The sequence below is a fragment of the Myxocyprinus asiaticus genome, chromosome 31, assembly GCF_019703515.2.
Source record: "Myxocyprinus asiaticus isolate MX2 ecotype Aquarium Trade chromosome 31, UBuf_Myxa_2, whole genome shotgun sequence".
Classification (NCBI taxonomy): domain Eukaryota; kingdom Metazoa; phylum Chordata; class Actinopteri; order Cypriniformes; family Catostomidae; genus Myxocyprinus; species Myxocyprinus asiaticus.
Genome location: NC_059374.1, coordinates 3,250,184 through 3,267,866, shown reverse-complemented (window position 1 = coordinate 3,267,866; position 17,683 = coordinate 3,250,184). Strand labels below are relative to the sequence as shown.

At 43.0% G+C, this 17,683-nt stretch overlaps 1 protein-coding gene across 1 annotated transcript in view; it reads left to right on the top strand.

The window, feature by feature from the left end:
- The window catches only part of LOC127422256 (tyrosine-protein kinase receptor UFO-like), a 90,974-nt gene that overhangs the window by 60,107 nt on the left and 13,184 nt on the right, over positions 1-17,683 (top strand). Inside the window, exons 12-16 of the mRNA XM_051665646.1 lie at positions 153-244; positions 5,020-5,115; positions 5,205-5,282; positions 5,372-5,464; positions 6,627-6,748. Of these exons, the coding sequence (XP_051521606.1) occupies positions 153-244; positions 5,020-5,115; positions 5,205-5,282; positions 5,372-5,464; positions 6,627-6,748 (481 nt within the window). The remainder of the gene's footprint in view (positions 1-152; positions 245-5,019; positions 5,116-5,204; positions 5,283-5,371; positions 5,465-6,626; positions 6,749-17,683) is intronic.

Here is a 17,683-nt window from a genome sequence, read left to right as displayed (position 1 = left end):
AGTTTTTTAAATCGCTTTATAAAATGTCATAAAAATCCTTATACTTTCCATACTATGACATGCACAGACAGAGTGCAAAATTACTGGAAAATACACTGTAATACTTCAATCTGACAAATATGTATGTATCATGTATATTTGTGTTTTTACAGCGAGGCGTTTGAGCCCATGATGGAAAGCGGTGAACTTGTTGTTCGATATCGAGCTCGCCGAACATACAGTCGACGCACAACTGAAGCCACACGTGAGTTCAGCAACATACTAAACTGACACCTTTCATACACGCATGTGCATGTCGCTGCACCCAGATCAGTCACACCTGACCAAGAACCAATCAATGCAACTTTGATCTGATAAGGGCTCTTACTGCCACATAACTCAACATGATGATGTAAAGTCATTTTATATGCAGTTGAAAGCATTTAAGAGTGTATTTTATAACAAATGATCTGCCAACACCTATTCTGAGTACTCTTGAGTGGTTTTCACTGTTGTGTAGCAGAGTTTGAGGGAAATGAACATGCAATTATACCCTGGCATCACATTTCACCCCTAAAGTAGCTGCTTTAGGTCTGACAGGACAGTTCACACTGACGTGTCTTAACATGTAGGAAAAAACAAAACCACAGAGAGGGAGAGAGAGAGAAAGAGAAATACCAAGGAACAGTGTAGAACAGATGAAGAATTGAATAGAAACTTTGGTGTTGATTTGAAACCTGACAGACAGATAACTGCCACACAAACATGTCCTGTGAAACCTGCTGGAGGAGATCATAATGAACTCCATGTAAATTAGCTATATTTTGACATCCATTTATTTAAACTCTGCACAAATTTTTTACTCCACCCCCTGCGTAACGTCATTAACTACAGCTCGATATTGTTGAACTAACATGGTGCGACATACACTCACTGATCACTTTATTAGGAACACCTGTACACCTACTTATTCATGCGATTATCTAATCAGCCAATTGTGTAATTGCAGTGTAATGCATAAAATCAAGCATATACGGGTCAGGAGCTTCAGTTAATGTTCACATCAACCATCTGAATGGGGAAAAATTTGATTTCAGTGATTTGGAGCATGGCACGATTGTTGGTGCCAGATGGGCTGGTTTGAGTATTTCTGTAACTGCTGATCTCCTGGGATTTTCACACACAACAGTCTCTAGAATTTACTCAGAATGGTGCCAAAAACAAAAAACATCCAGTGAGTGGCAGTTCTGCAGACGGAAATGCCTTATTGATGAGAGAGGTCAACAGAGAATGGCCAGACTGGTTCGAGCTGACAGAAAGGCTACGGTAACTCAGATAACTCCTCTGTACAATTGTAGTGAGCAGAACAGCATCTCAGCACAGCATGTCGAACCTTGAGGCGAATGGGCTACAACAGCAGAAGATCACATTGGGTTCCTCTTCTGTCAGCCAAGAACAGAAAACTTAGCTATGGTCGAAGTCACTGAGATCACATTTTTTTCTCCATTCTGATGGTTGATGTGAACATTAACTGAAGCTCCTGACCCGTATCTGAATAATTTTATGCACTGCACTGCACTGCTGTCACATGATTGGTTGATTAGATAATCGCATGAATAAGTAGGTGTACCAAAGTGATCGGTGATTGTAGTTACTAGGGTTTTAGGAAACAGCGGTGACTAGTTAATTTCTCAATGCATCGTACAATGGTAGTTAAACCGTGAGTTACGTCGTTGTACGGCAAACGCATTCCTGGTTGGGACAAATGCACATCAGCATCAAGAACACAATATGTTGATGACCTGCTGGTCTTTTCAACAGTGGCAGCTTAAACAGAGGCTACAATCACACTTAAACAGTTTCCTTTTGAAAGCGCTGTGTCCGGTGTGGTTTTAAGGGGTAAACTCATTTCAATCAAGGCATTTTCAAACAAAAAAGTAATGGAAATGATTTCATGGAAAATTAAAGATATTATTGTTGCCATTGATTGAAAGTCAGTGAGACATATTCGATGCTAAACTTGTATTTCCAAATATTGACTATAACTCATATGCTTATCTGACTGTTGTCATGAGCTGAATTGCTGAAACAAAATCTCAGTGTTATTCTAGAGATGAAATACTGTATTAAAGGTTTACATTTGATCCAGAAGAGCATGACATCATGTGTTGTGAGATTGTGATAAAGGACGGAAATGATAATATTCATATGAATGTGAGCTTGTTTTGAGCACTTGTAAAGGGTAGAGGGTTTAGGTCATGATCTGGACAAATTCCATAACATTCTCTTTTTTCATTTTTCTTCACTCTCTCTCGGTACATTTGGAGTGCAGAAAGCATTTGCGACATTTTTGGCTTCTCAATAACATATAAAGTTCAGCTTGCATTCAGTGTTGACAGATCTCACCCCTAACTCTGATTCAGACAGGCTGTTTTGGTTTGTAGTGTGTAACTTGATGATTCAATTAGGATACACTGAGGAACTAGGTGAATCTCACAAAACCTCTCAAGATCATTGAAGAAAAAAAAAAACATTGCACTGCAAAAAATCTACCCATAAGAGTATCTTTGTCTTATTTTCCAATAAAAATATCTAATCATCCTTATAAAAAAAGAAAAAAATACTTGAAGCAGAATGGCACAAGATTTTACCCTATAACGCCACCTGTATCCAATTTTGATACGCTATTTTCTAAAGCCTATGCGTCATTAACATAATACAAATTTAGCTGAGAATCCTGTTGTCTGCAGTGTACTAAATGTCTGCTACCACCTGGTGGACATTTCCAGGTATTTCTTGATGGAAACATATTTTTTACACATTTTCCAAAAATGTCAGCTTTTGTATTGCATGCACTCGTTTTTTTTATGTGAAATCTGCTCATTTTAATAAAGTAAAAGTGACAGTAATGATTATACTGTTACTGATATTTTAAAACAAGTATTTGCTGAATATTAGCAACTTGTGCTTGGTTAAAATTTTGTATGTTATTTTATTGAAAATCCCCTTTGAAATCCATGTATCAAATATGATACAACAGGCTTTTGAGGAATATCTCTCAATCATCACTACATTCCACTTATGCCCACCACAAAACAATCACAGAGCTTTGAAAATTCTGACATATAAATTTTATAAGATATATTTACGGTGTAAACTAATATTTCTGTGTATTTTCATATATGCAGCCTGCTCTGTCATTATAAAGATCTCATTATTTTACATTACAAGCTATTATGATGTCATCTTACCATAAGTTCATGAGACCCAGCGGAACAAGTTTTACAATTTCCCTTTTTTAAATGTCAATATAGAGTTTGGTGCATAAAATACATATGATAAAAATTGTTTATTGAAAAATAATATTTTATTCATCTTGTATTTGATGTGCTGAATTGAACTGTGAGGAAGTTGTCATGACCAAACTCTCAAACATTTGATATCTCTGAAAAGCCCAGAGAGTCCTCTGATAATACCCCAAGATTTACCACTGTAGAAAAACCTCAGTAACAAATGTCCTATAGAAAAATGAATAGCTGGGCCTCAGGAGGATAATGAGCTTTAAAGCCTAATGTATCAAATATGATACATAAAAAAAGATTTCTTTTTATAGTTTGTCTAATGGTACTAAAAACAGTTTAATGTCAAAAAAGTAGAATTTTCTGACAGTTCTTTGATATGTCAGGTTTACAGGGTTAAGTCTTGTTTTCAGAGAAATCTGACTAAATTTAATGGAGTCTAGGTTAAAAAAACTGCCAATGTGGTTAAAAAACAGTCTAATTTAATTTTTTTCTTACCCCCTTGACAAATAGTTTTTCTTGTTATAAAATCTTATAACATCTTGTAGATTCTCTGAAAATAACATGCAATTTTGCTTCTCAAGTAAATGTATCTTTTTTCCTTCTTTTTTTTTTTATCCCCTTTTCTCACCAATATGGAATGCCCAATTCCCACTGCTTAGTAAATCCTGTGGTGGCCCGATTACTCACCTTAATCTGGGTGGCGGACGACAAGTCTCAGTTGCCTCCGCTTCTGAGACCGTCTATCTGCGCATCTTATCACGTGGCTCTCTGTGCATGACACCGCGGAGACTCACAGCATGTGGAGGCTCATGCTACTCTCTGCGATCCACGCACAACTTACCATGCTCCCCACCGAGAGCAAGAACCACTAATCACGACCACGAGGAGGTTACCCCATGTGACTCTACCCTCCCTAGCAACCGGACCAATTTGGTTGCTTAGGAGACCTGGCTGGAGTCACTCGGCACACCCTGGATTCGAACTTGTGACTCCAGGGGTGGTAGTCAGCGTCAGTACTCGCTGAGTTACCCAGGCCTCCTCAAGTAAATGTATCTTTATATTTTTACTGGAAAACAAGACTCAGTAAGAAAATACTTTTTTTTCTCTTTTTCTTTTTTCTTTTTTGGCTGCGTGTAAATCTTTGCATTAAGAAAATGAAGCCTGTTAAGACCATTATTATTATTATTATTATTTTCCATTGCCCCTTCAAATTCTCATTACAGTAATGTTAACAAAATATTTGTATAACTTAAATTGTAAATTTTACACATTTTAAGATTTGCACATCATAGTAGTATTTGTTGTACTGCCTTTAATTTGAAAAATATTATATTATCGGAATGTAAATCTAACGAGAATCACCACTGAGAAAATAATGGAAAATAAATGTAAAAATCCAAACACATTACAATAATGAGAATGAGGTGTGTATGTATATATATATATATCTATATAGAGAGAGAGAGAGAGAGAGAGAGAGATAGATAGAGAGAGAGAGAGAGAGAGAGAGAGAGAGAGAGAGAGAGAGAGAGAATGTAGGCTTTCTTTCTCTTTATACTTTAAAAAAAAAAAAAAATATTTGATTTTGGGGTGAAATGTGACCTGGACATGTTTTCGTGAGATTCACCCATCCAATGTACGTCAATACAAAAGCCAATATTGTTTTATGATGATGATATTGAAACTTTCAGCTTTGAAAACTGATGCTAATGTCTCGGATGGCTTGTTCTTTTCTCAGTAAACTCTCTGGGGATCAGCGATGAGCTCAAACAAAAGTTACAGGATGTGATGGTGGACAGACACAAACTAACACTGGGAAAAACACTGGGAGAAGGTGAGACTTACATAACAGCTGTAGAGATCTGTGTATTGTTTCAATTCGACTCGCAATCAGATTGTAAATGTGTGTGTGTGTGTGTGTAGGTGAGTTTGGCTCTGTTATGGAGGGTTTGCTAACTCAAGAGGACTCTGTGCTCAAAGTGGCAGTGAAGACCATGAAAAGTAAGTCAAAAGCAAGAGCATAATCTCCAAAAATTTGTGCAATCACTTTCATTGTGCTAACTTCATTCCTTTATTGTTTTTTTGATCAGTTGCTATCTGCACTCGTACTGAAATGGAAGATTTTCTGCGAGAGGCGGCCTGCATGAAAGAGTTTGACCATCAGAACGTCATGAGGCTTCTGGGTAAGAATGAAACATGGAAGAGTCGGCCAATGCCTCTATTACTCTTTCAGTAAAACAGTAAATCAGACCCTGAATACTCCATTTGAGGAGCCTTTCCTTAGCATTTTTATCTGGTCTGCATTTGTTAGTAAATTAGACTAGTGTAAGTGATATTTTAGGAAACGCACTGCTTACCAAACGGGGTTCATGTACAGTTATACAGTCATTTATCAAAAAATAAAACATTAACACTGATCACGAACAGCGGACTGTACATTACCCCGCTTAGTAGTTCATTATCACTCTTATTATATGGCTATTTAATTAATATTGTGTATAAATGGACATAAAACATTGATTTGAGTGAAAATTATTTCATTAGGCGAGAAGAGAGAGCATGGAGTGATACAAGAGACGTGAAACTAGCACAGCTATGGATGAAATCTGTTGCTGGGGACAACGGTCACTTACATAGTACTCCAGAGAGCTTTGTTTTAACTCTTAGTATAATTCTCAGATTAAAGTACATAATTTAAAGAAGTAATGAATGTTAATCTAAAAAATGAACAGGATTTGATTGGAAATTGAAAACTGGGCAATATAGAGTGCAACAGTGCCCGTTCTGTAAAATAAAATATTTGACAATCGCATAAAAAGACAAAGGTACAAGACTGTGTACTTAACGGGCTCTATTTTTGTGATCGCGCTAGGCGCTGCATCTTATCCAATTTTTATGAGAGCGCTAATTCTAAGCGCAGTGGATGGGAGTGCTTGCGCTATCTCTGGGTGTATGAGCGCAAACTGTGGGTATATCGTATGTTAATAAAGTGGTGCAAAGCGCAATTTGTTGTTTTCCTGAGAAGTATGGTCAATGTGCTAAGATGCCTGATAACCACGTCTGTTTGTTCATGATTTACAAAAAGTCGTAGAAGTATGCCAAAAATCACACAAACACCTTTATGCAGTTTTAAGATATGAGCAATCAAACATAGTGGCCCCGTTTTTTTGGGGGGGCCACCCTGTACTTTTGGAAACCTAACTTTTGCGCTCTATTTGTATTGATATTATTAATTTTCCCTGCCCACACAGCCTTGGTTACATCAGCAATAAATAAAAGTCATTTCAAAGGCAGTTATTATATTATAGTAATTAACTAAATGACTAATTACTGTTTGTGTGTTAGGTGTGTGTCTGCAGACAGTGGAAAGTGAAGGTTATCCGTCTCCTGTTGTTATTTTGCCCTACATGAAGCATGGAGACCTGCACAGCTACCTGCTGTACTCCAGACTGGGTGACTCACCTGTGGTCAGTTCAACACGCTCAATATACACAAACACACGCACACACACACACACACACACACACACTGCTCTATCACTTCCTGCTTATAAAACACTATTTCATTTAGAGTGAACTATTCCTTTAACTGAAAAAAAACAAAAAAACAACAAAAAAACTAAAACAAATAAATATTCTGTATTTTATACCCATTAAGTCACACTAAACAGTGCCTCATACACATACATATGTGGTGGTTTATGCTTTCTGGCGCTAACACTACTCTCTAAAAGCACTTTTATCTCTCTCTTCTCTCTCTCTTTCTCTCTCTCTCTCTCTCACAATCACACACACACACACACACACTTTCTCAATACACACATACAAAACACACTCTGACATCCATACCAACACACCCACACAATTTTATCTGCATCATTTATTCAATTGTCCTACAGTGCTCTATAATACAGCAAACAGAAAATAGGAAAAAAGCATGTATTTGCTCCATAGGCTAAACATGAGAGAAATGGCAAAATCTGGTGGAAAATATTACAAATTAAAATTTTTAAGTCAGGGATCCAGAATGAAAGCATAATATCATAGAATTCATGATTTTATGCTTTAATGGCACTGGGATCAAATATTGCCAGTTTTAATGGGTTTCAATGGGGACATTTTTGTACCGAAGGTCCAGAGTGTAACTATTTTGTGTACACATTGTATTATAGATGTATTATAGGAACTGAGGTTGCAATATCAAAATCCCCCCCAAAATACACAACTTTCGCACAATTTATGCCATTAGCATTAACACAGCCAAAATGATCGAAAAAACTAAAATGTAATAGACAAAAATGTCCCGAAGGTCGCACAAGGTTTAATTACTCATGAATGCCAAACATAGTGAAGGAAACCAAGGCCACTCTTTCTAATGCAATCACAGTGAGGGATTTTCTGGTCAACAACTCTCAAGAAGTTTGTTTTGAGGCTAGATGCTCATGGTTAAAGTTGTGAAACTCCATTGTAATAATAAATTAAGTTTCTCACAAGAGCAGACATTGGGCAAATGTTCAAAAAACACATAACACTCCCACAGGAACATGTAGTACCACAAAAATGTTCATACAGCCCACTGGTCTGAAGTGTTTGTTATTGTCAATGGACACGTGCGTATGATCAGATCAGAATCTAGGGGAAGAACTTGTTGTTATGTGAAGAGATGATGGACAACCATTTAAATGGAACTTAACTCAGTTTACTTTGCATTGTGACACATGGTGGCACGTGTATTACACAGCTTTCTGCAGACAGAGAACAGAAAAAAATATTGTAGAAGAAGAACAACTCTTAGGACATGAGCGCCCTCTAGTGGCTGATATAAAGGTTACAGTCATACAAACTTGTGCTTGAAACAACCTTACATCACTTGTTACTTATATTCTGGTAAGAGTGTTTTTATTCCAACACTCCTCCTCACTCACAAACAGAATAATCCACTTCTGATTTCAGTCCAGCCATTTGTCTCAATTTCTCAAATTTACTTTGAAACAGTCCTTTAGTTAACATGTCAGTAATCATCATGTCAGTACCACAGTACTTTAGTTCTATTTCTCCATTTGCAATTTTTTCTCTGACAAAATGATACTTAATATCAATGTGTTTTGCTCTTCCATGAAACTGGGGATTCTTTGCCATACAGATAGTAGACTGATTAGCTTTGTAAATCAGTGTCGGCTCAACTTGTTTCAGATCAGTCAGTAATCGTCTCATCCAAACTGCTTCCTGAGATGTGCTTGCTAGTTACATGTACTCAGTTTCAGCTGTAGACAAAGCCACACATGACTGTTTCTTGCATCTCCAAATTACAGCTCCTCCTCCAATTTGAAACAAATATCCTGACACAGATCTACAATCATCTTGATCACCAGCCCAGTCTGCATCTGAATATCCAACACATTTCTGTTCCTCACTCTTACTGAATGCAAGTCCAAAATTCAATGTCCCATTCAGGTATCTCATTATGCGTTTCACCGCTGTCCAATGTGCTTTTGTGGGTTTTGCACAAAAACTTGCCACATTGTTCACTGCAAAAGCTATGTCTGGTCTTGTTCTTGTTGAAAGATACAGCAGACTTCCAACTGCAGATTGATACATGTTTTGATCAACAGTCTCACTATCATCTGTTGCCTTCACAAGCTTTGCATTGACATCAACTGGTGTACTTATTGGTTTTGAGTTCTGCATGCCAAACTTTTTCAACACATTCTTTGTGTAAGTTGTCTGACCCAACCAGATTTCTTTGAACAACTTTCACTCCCAGAAAGTGTTTCAGCTCACCAATGTCTTTGACTTCAAACTGACTTGCCAAAATCCTTTTCATTTCACTTATTCGCTCATTACTGTGACCAGCAAGAATTATGTCATCAGCATACACTGCAATGTAGAATATCTCGCCCTCTGCTGCAGTATAAAAACACGGATCGCCTGTAGTTTGTGTAAATCCCATTTTCTTTAAATGGTCATCCAAAAATTCATGGTTACTTGTGTAACCTCCGTTCCCTGATGGAGGGAACGAGACGTTGTGTCGATGTAGTGACACTAGGGGTCACTCTTTGGAGCCCGAGACACCTCTGGTCTTAGATAAATGGAGGCTACACAAGTAACCATGACGTTCCCTATCTGTCACTCACTCGACATCGTGTCGATGTAGTGACACTAGGGGTCCCTATACGAAACGCCACAATTGGCTGAACTGTGTTACGTGAACTGGCGGTGTGTGGTGGGCAGACTACTGTGTGCCTCATAGCCAGCACACCAGGTCGACACGTAACCTCCCCCAACATAGTTATGAGTGTCGAACGACCCTTTGGGGACAAGTCGACTACCCAAGAGATAGAGACAGGCTTAACCCAGTCGTGGCCTCTTTTCCCCTTCTCTTCTTTCCACTCCCTAAAAAAGAAGGGGGATTATCTGACTGGGCCACCAGGTCTAGTCGGGGGGTGTCCCTCCCAAGGGGAAGACACCGCGGAAACCACACCTCACCCAAAGAGAGGGGGGGATATTTAAGTGGAAGAATACGTCACATGGTCTTTTCAACCATGTGGAGAGTCTTCAAGGTAGATCCTACGCAATGGGGGAGGAGTTACTACAAACATGGAGACTGGGGCAGAGGGGCTCTGCCCAAGGAAGACGCAGTTTGCCAACAGGGAAACGAATTAGCGGAAGATATATATCGCATGGGGTTAGCCTTACAGGGAACTGCCACATGCGGAGCACCTAGCCCTGAACAGGACTCTTAGTTAGCACGTGTACTGAGCTGGCAGCGAGTCTCTCTGAAAACTCGACTGCCACAGGGTTCGGAGGAAGTCAACCAGTGAACAAAACTTGTGAACACTACTGGGATTTAATGGTGTACGTCTTCAGCTCAAAAGGAGGTGGAAGGCGCTATGTGCAAGCAATACACTGGCTGGCTATCCCGGGCTTATTTGCTTGTATTACGTGCCACTACCTGGGATGACACCGGTTCCACCCGGAGGTTGTAGAACCTTGCAAAGGTGTTGGGTGTTGCCCAGCCTGCTGCTCTGCAAATGTCTGTTAGAGAGGCACCCCTGGCCAGGGCCCAGCAAGCCGCTACACCCCTGGTAGAATGGGCTAGTAGCCCTACCGGGGGCGACATGTCCTTGGCGTGATATGCCATATTTATGCCGTCAATGAGCCAGTGGGCGATCCTCTGCTTGGAGACAACACTTCCTTTCCACTGTGCACCAAAGCAGACAAAGAGCTGCTCAGAGATTCTAAAGCTCTGCGTGCGATCCAAATAGATGCGTAAAGCGTGCACCGGACACAGCAACGACAGGGCTGGGTCTGCCTCCTCCTGGGGCAGCGCTTGCAGGTTCACCACCTGGTCCCTAAAAGGGGTGGTGGGAACCTTGGGCACATAGCCCGGTCGGGGTCTCAGGATCACGTGAAAGTAACCAGGACCGAATTCCAGGCACGTTTCGCTGACAGAGAACGCTTGCAGGTCTCCTACCCTCTTGATGGAAGTAAGCGCAATCAGGAGGGCAGTCTTCAAGGAGAGTGCCTTAAGCTCGGCTGACTGCAAAGGCTCAAAGGGGGCTCTCTGTAGACCCTGAAGAACTACAGAGAGGTCCCATGAGGGAACGAGGCGTGGTCTGGAGGGATTCAGCCTCCTGGCGCCTCTTAGGAACTTGATGATCAGGTTGTGCTTCTCTAAGGACTTACCATCGACTGCGTCGTGGTGTGCTACTATGGTGGCAACGTACACCTTCAAGGTGGAAGGGGACAGCCTCCCTTCCAACCTCTCCTGCAGGAAGGAAAGCACTGATCCGACTGCACATCTCTGGGGGTCTTCCCGTCGGGAAGAACACCACTTAGTGAACAGACACCACTTAAAGGCATACAGGCGTCTCGTAGAGGGGGCCCTAGCCTGAGTGATCGTGTCTACCACTGCAAGTGGTAGACCGCTTAGGTCTTCCGTGTCCCGTCCAGGGGCCAGACATGGAGATTACAGAGGTCTGGTCGCGGGTGCCAGAGGGTGCCCCGTCCCTGAGAAAGAAGGTCCTTCCTCAGGGGAATTCACCGGGGGGGGGGGGCTGTCGCGAGGAGCGTGAGGTCCGAGTGGGCCAGTAGGGTGCTACCAGGATGACCTGCTCCACGTCCTCCCTGACCTTGCACAGGGTCTGTGCAAGTAGGCTCACTGGGGGAAACGCATATTTGCATAGGCCAGGGGGCCAGCTGTGTGCCAGCATGTCTATGCCAAGGGGAGCCTCGGTGAGGGCGTACCAGACCGGGCAGTGGGAGGATTCTTGGGAGGTGAACAGGTCCACCTGTGCCCATCCGAATCGACTCCAAATCAGCTGGACCACCTGAGGGTGGAGTCTCCACTCTCCCCTGAGGGTAACCTGCCGTGACAGCGCGTCCGCTGTAGTGTTGAGGTTGCCCGGGATGTGAGTGTCTCGCAGCGACTTGAAGTGCTGCTGACTCCAGAGGAGGAGACGGCGGGCGAGTTGTGACATACAATGAAAGCGCAGACCGCCTTGGCGGTTGACATATGCTACTGTTGCCGTGTTGTCTGTCTGAACTAACACGTGCTTGCCATGGATCAACGGCCGAAACCTCCGCAGGGTGAGCAGAATTGCCAACAACTCGAAGCAGTTGATGTGCCAATGCAGTCACGGGCCCGTCCACAGGCCGGCGGCTGCATGCCCGTTGCAAACAGAGCCCCAGCTGTCGTGACCACAATGCGCCTGGAGACCAGTTCTAGAGGAACACCTGCCCTTAGAAACGAGAGGTCGGTCCAAGGGCTGAAAAGACGGTGACAGACCGGCGTGTTGACCACACGATGTGTCCTGTGGGCGCCATGCCCATCTCGGGACTCGAGTCTGGAGCCAGTGCTGAAGAAGCCTCCTATGCATCAACCCGAGCGGGGTGGCCACCGCCGAGGATGCCATATGCCCCAGGAGCCTCGGAAAAAGTTTCAGTGGAACCGCTGTTTTCTGTTTGAACGCCTTCAAACAGGCCTGCACCGACTGGGCACGCTCGTTCGTAAGGCGTGCCGTCAAGGAGACTGAGTCTAACTCAAAACCAAGAAAAGAGATGCTCTGAACCGGGAGGAGCTTGCTCTTTTCCCAGTTGACCTGAAGCCCTAGTCGGCTGAGGTGTGAGAGCACCAGGTCCCTGTGTGCACACAACATGTCTTGAGAGTGAGCTAAGATTAGCCAGTCGTCGAGATAGTTGAGAATGTGAATGCCCACCTCCCTTAACAGGGCAAGGACAGCCTCTGCGACCTTCGTGAAGACACGAGGAGACAGGGACAGGCTGAAAGGGAGGACTTTGTACTGATAAGCCTGACCCTCGAATGCAAACTGCAGGAAGGGTCTGTGTCAAGGAAGGATCGAGACGTGGAAGTAGGCGTACTTCAGGTCAACCGCCGCGAACCAATCTTGATGCCGGATGCTCGCCAGAATGTGTTTTTGCATCAGCATCTTGAACGGGAGTCTGTGTATAGCCCGGTTCAGTACTCACAGGTCCAAGATTGGCCACAACCCACCACCCTTCTTTGGTACGATGAAGTAGGGGTTGTAAAACCCCTTCTTCAACTCGGCTGGAGGGACAGGTTCTATCGCGCCCTTCCGTAGGAGGGTAGCGATCTCCATGCGCAAGGTAGCAGCATTTTCTTTCTTGACCAAGGTGAAGTGAATACCGCTGAACCTGGGCGGGCGTCTGGCAAACTGAATCACGTGGCAGAGTCAGACAGTCCGGATCAGCCATCGCGACGGATTGGAAAGCGCAAGCCATGCGTCCAAGTTCCGCGCAAGGGGGACCAAGGGGACAACATCGTCGGACGTACCGGCAGGTGGGGCCTCGCAGCGGGGTGGAGCTCGAGGTGCACACACCATGTCGTGGCCGTGCTGAGTCTAGGGACATCGAAGCACTTACCTGGCTCCTTGTGACCACCCCCGGAACAGCCTGGGATGGAGGAGGAAGAGGCCTGTCCTCGTAACCCGTGGAGACTGCCACATTAGGGGCAGCTGTGTGCCACAGCTGGGCGCTCAGGGGCGGAAAGACCACCGCTGGAGCGCCAATCCTGCAAGAAAAAACCCGTGGACGGTAGTCGTAATGATGACCATGCACACCGAGTATGTGACCCAGGGAGAAAGGAAACTGCTCTTTTGCTGAACTGTTGGGTACCGCAGCCACTTGGGCATGCGGCGAAATCAAACAAAAAGGCAACAAAAGATTTTATGCCCGGCCCTCCACCGGGGGATGGAGTGGTCTTCTTACCAGCTCCAGGTGAGTGGGTTCCTTCGTTCCTGGGTCACCCGTCTCAGGGGCGCTTTGACGACCTCCGTGGGTTCTTAGGCGCCGACTGTAAGACGGGTGGGATCTTGAGCCGCGCCGGGGCAGGATGTGCCGGATCGCCTCCGTCTGCTGCTTCACCGGCGAGAACTGCTAGGCAAAGTCCTCGGCGGTGTCACCGAATAGGCCAGCCTGGGAAATGGGGGCAACAAGAAACCGTGTCTTGTCGGCCTCACCCATCTCGACCAGGTTGAGCCAAAGGTGGTGCTCCTGGACCACTAGTGTGGCCATTGTCCGCCCGAGAGACCACGCCGTGACCTTTGTCGCTCGGAGAGGGAGGTCGATCGTCGAGCGCAGTTCCTGCATCAAATCTGGGGCGGAACTACCCTCGTGCAGTTCTTTCAACGCCTTGGCTTGGTGGACCTGCAGGAGAGCCATGGTGTGCAGGGCAGAGGCGGCTTGTCCAGCAGTGCTGTAGGCTTTAGCCATCAGGGACGACGTGAACCTACAGGGCTTGGGCGGGAGCTTAGGGCGTCTGCGCCAGGTGGCGCGACCGCAATGTTGCCATGGTCATGTTCTCGCAATGAGAACATGAACCATCCACAAATACTGCCTCTGTGTGGGTCGCGCCCAGACACGAAAGACAGCGATTATGACCATCCGAAGTTGAGAGACAACGACCGCAACCAGGAATAACACACAATCGGAGAGGCATCTTTAAAAAGACGTGTCTTTAAAAAGACGTTCTGTGTGTGCTGATCTTTTAGAGAAATATATACTCTTTTAGAGGAAAAAAGCTCTTTCAGAAAATATACTCTCTTGTTTTCTGCTGAAGCGCCCAGGGGCGTTCTCTGCAGTGCACCAGTGCAGAGGAGGGAGAAGCCGCTGAAATGCGCCGTCAGATCCAGCAGAGGTGAATGAACAGTAGAATTCAGCTCAATGAGCATGACCGTTCGGCTCCGAAGAGAAAATCTGAATGAGTGGTTGAGTGACAGATAGGGAACAATGTTCCAGCACTTTGGTGATTGCTTCAAACCATAAATGCTGCGTTTCAGTTTACACACAAGGTGTGTAACACCTTCTCGTTGTTTCATGTACTCTTCTTCCTTTAGTTCTCCATTCAGAAAAGCTGTTTTAACATCCATCTAATGCAGCTTTGAATCATGCTGTGCAGCTAAAGCAACAATTGTTCTCACTGACTCAAATCTGACAACAGGACTAAATGTTTCATTATTTCAAAAACCTTGTGCAACTAAACATGCTTTGTGTCTTTCAAGATTTCTATCAGCATCCGCTTTAGTTTTGAACACCCATTTACTTCCTACAGCTTTGTGTCCTTCTGGCAGATTTACTAGATCCCAAACATTGTTTTCATGCAAAGACATCATTTCTTTTGCCATAGCTTCTTTCCATTTAGCTTTATCTGGGCTAAGTAGAGCTTCCTTTACAGTCTGTGACTCATTTGTTTTCTGATTTGCAACTGTAGTCCACTAACCATAGTAATCTGGTGGTTTTCTCACTCTTTCTGACCTCTTTACGTCAGTCTCATTCAAATCCCCAAGAACAGTCTGTGAAGAATCAGGCTCAGTATCTTGACATTCAAACTCTCCACAGAATTTCACAGTATTGTCAACATTTGTTTGTGAGTCTTTTTCGAGGATGACAGGATTCTCATCAAAGATCACATCTCTGCTGTAAAACACTCTTGACTGATTTTGACCATAGAGTCTGCATCCTTTTGTTTCTGTTCCATAGCCTAGAAAAACGCACTTCTTTGCTTTAGAATCCAGTTTCTTCCTCTCATCTTTTGGTATGTGTGCATGCGCAGTACATCCAAATATGCGAAGATGATGAACTTTTGGTTTCTCACCAGTCCAGGCTTCAACTGCTGTCATACCTTTAACAGCTTTTGTTGGACTTCTGTATACAGCCATTGAGAGTGCTTCTGCCCAGAACTTCTGTGGTAAGTCAGAATCAGCTAACATTGACCTCACTGTTTCCATTAGTGTCCTATTCATCCGTTCAGCTACTCTGTTTTGTTCAGGAGTCTTTGGTACCGTGAGCTCATGATGAATTCCTTCCTTTTTTAGCAGACATGTACTTTCCTCTGTTGTCAGTACGCAGTACTTTCAACTTTTTTCAATGCTATTTTCTGCCATTGCTTTCCACTCAATAAATTTCTGGAAGACTTCATCTTTGTGTTTCAAGACATAAATCCACACACAATGTCTTTTCATCAATGAATGTCAGAAAATATTGAGCTCCACTCAGTGACTTTTCATTCATCTTTCCACACACATCACTGTGCACTAAATCAAGCGGTTCAAGTGATCGTTTGTGATCAGTAATAGTAAACTTGCTATGATGATGCTTTCCTTTAGCACATGAATCATGAAAGTCTATGTCTTTTGTCACATCAAAACCAAAGCCATCCACTAAACACTTGTTTGAAAACCTTTTTAGATTTTGCATCCCTAGGTGTCCATAACGCCTGTGCCAGACATTCTCTTTGTTTTCTTTATGCACATTTGCACTTTCCTTTTTGATATTTCTGCTCAGTCTTTCTACAGTTCACATAGTACAGACTTCCTTCTTTTGTTCCAGTAGCATGCAACTTTCCATTTTCATCTGTGATATAGCACTCATCCTTTTGAAAACTGACAGTTTTTCCAACTTTTGTAGCTTCTGAAACACTTAGCAAATTGTATGAAAGTTTTGGTACATTCAATGCTTCATTCAGCCTATACCTTTTTTCCTTACCTCCTGTCAGAATCATTTGTAGAGAAACTATTCCACATCCTCTTGCTTCAACAGAGAAACAATCTCCTAGAGCGACCTCTTGTGGTTGCTCTAGCTCACAGAACTCAGAAAACATCCACTTGTCATTACACATATGCCATGTTGCTCCTGAGTCCACAATCCAGCTCTCTGTTCTTTCAGCTGTACTTGCTGAAAGTAATTGACTCACCGTTAATCCAGTACTTTCACTGTCTGAGCTTTCATCTTGTGTTTTTGTTTGAGCCTTGTTTGCTGTATGTTTGTAGTTCTTTTTCCTTTTTTGTGGAACTCTTTGATCAGATTTGTTGAAATCTCTGCAGTTTCATTTAATATGTCCCAACTTTTCACAATAGTGACATTTTGGGCTATTTTTCATCCACTGTTTTCCAGTCAGGGCTTTTACATTTTCAGTTGTATTTACTGCATCTCGTTCTTTCAGTTTGCATTCTTCATGCAACAGTCTTTCTGTGACAACTTCCATTTTAGGTACATCTACACTCGTTTCAAACGCTGTAACCAGCATGATAAATGAGTTGGGTAGACTTGCAAGCAAATGCACTACTAGATCCTCTTCATCTACATTGTTACCCACAACTGAAAGTGCATCAAACGTTTCCATCATGACTTTAATATGCTCTTGAACTGAATCACCCTCTTTTAGTTTCAACGAGTACAGCTTTCTTCTCAAAGCCAACTTATTTGCCCACGTTTTCTTTTGAAACTGATCCAGCAACTTCCTCCACACATCAGTAGGATTATCAGGCTCTCCAATCAGATATAACAATGACGGTTCTATTGCTAACACAATGGTAGCAAGCGCACGATCATGTTTAGCTGTGTAGCTAGCCATCTTACATGGATCATCAAGCGGCGCCGTCTCTATATCATTCACCAAGTTCCATAGTACATCTCTCATCAGAGCCATCCAAAATTGTACCTTCCGTGTAGGATAATTTGATCCATTCAAAGGAACAATCATAACTGTTTTTGAATCCATGCTGAGTTTTTTCCTCTTCATCACAAAAAAACTGCAGCTTCAAAAACTTCCCAGAATCTTCACAGTGCCATCTGCACACATTTCGTTTTACGTTCTGGGTCCATAAACTGTTGTTATGTGAAGAGATGACGGACAACCATTTAAATGGAACTGAACTCAGTTTACTTTGCATTGTGACACATGGTGGCACACGTATCACACAGCTTTCTGCAGACAGAGAACAGAAAAAAATATCACAGAAGAACAACAACTCTTAGGACATGAGCGCCCTCTAGTGGCTGATATAAAAGTTACAGTCATACAAACTTGTGCATGAAACAACCTTACATCACTTGTTACTTATATTCTGTTTAAACACATAAATC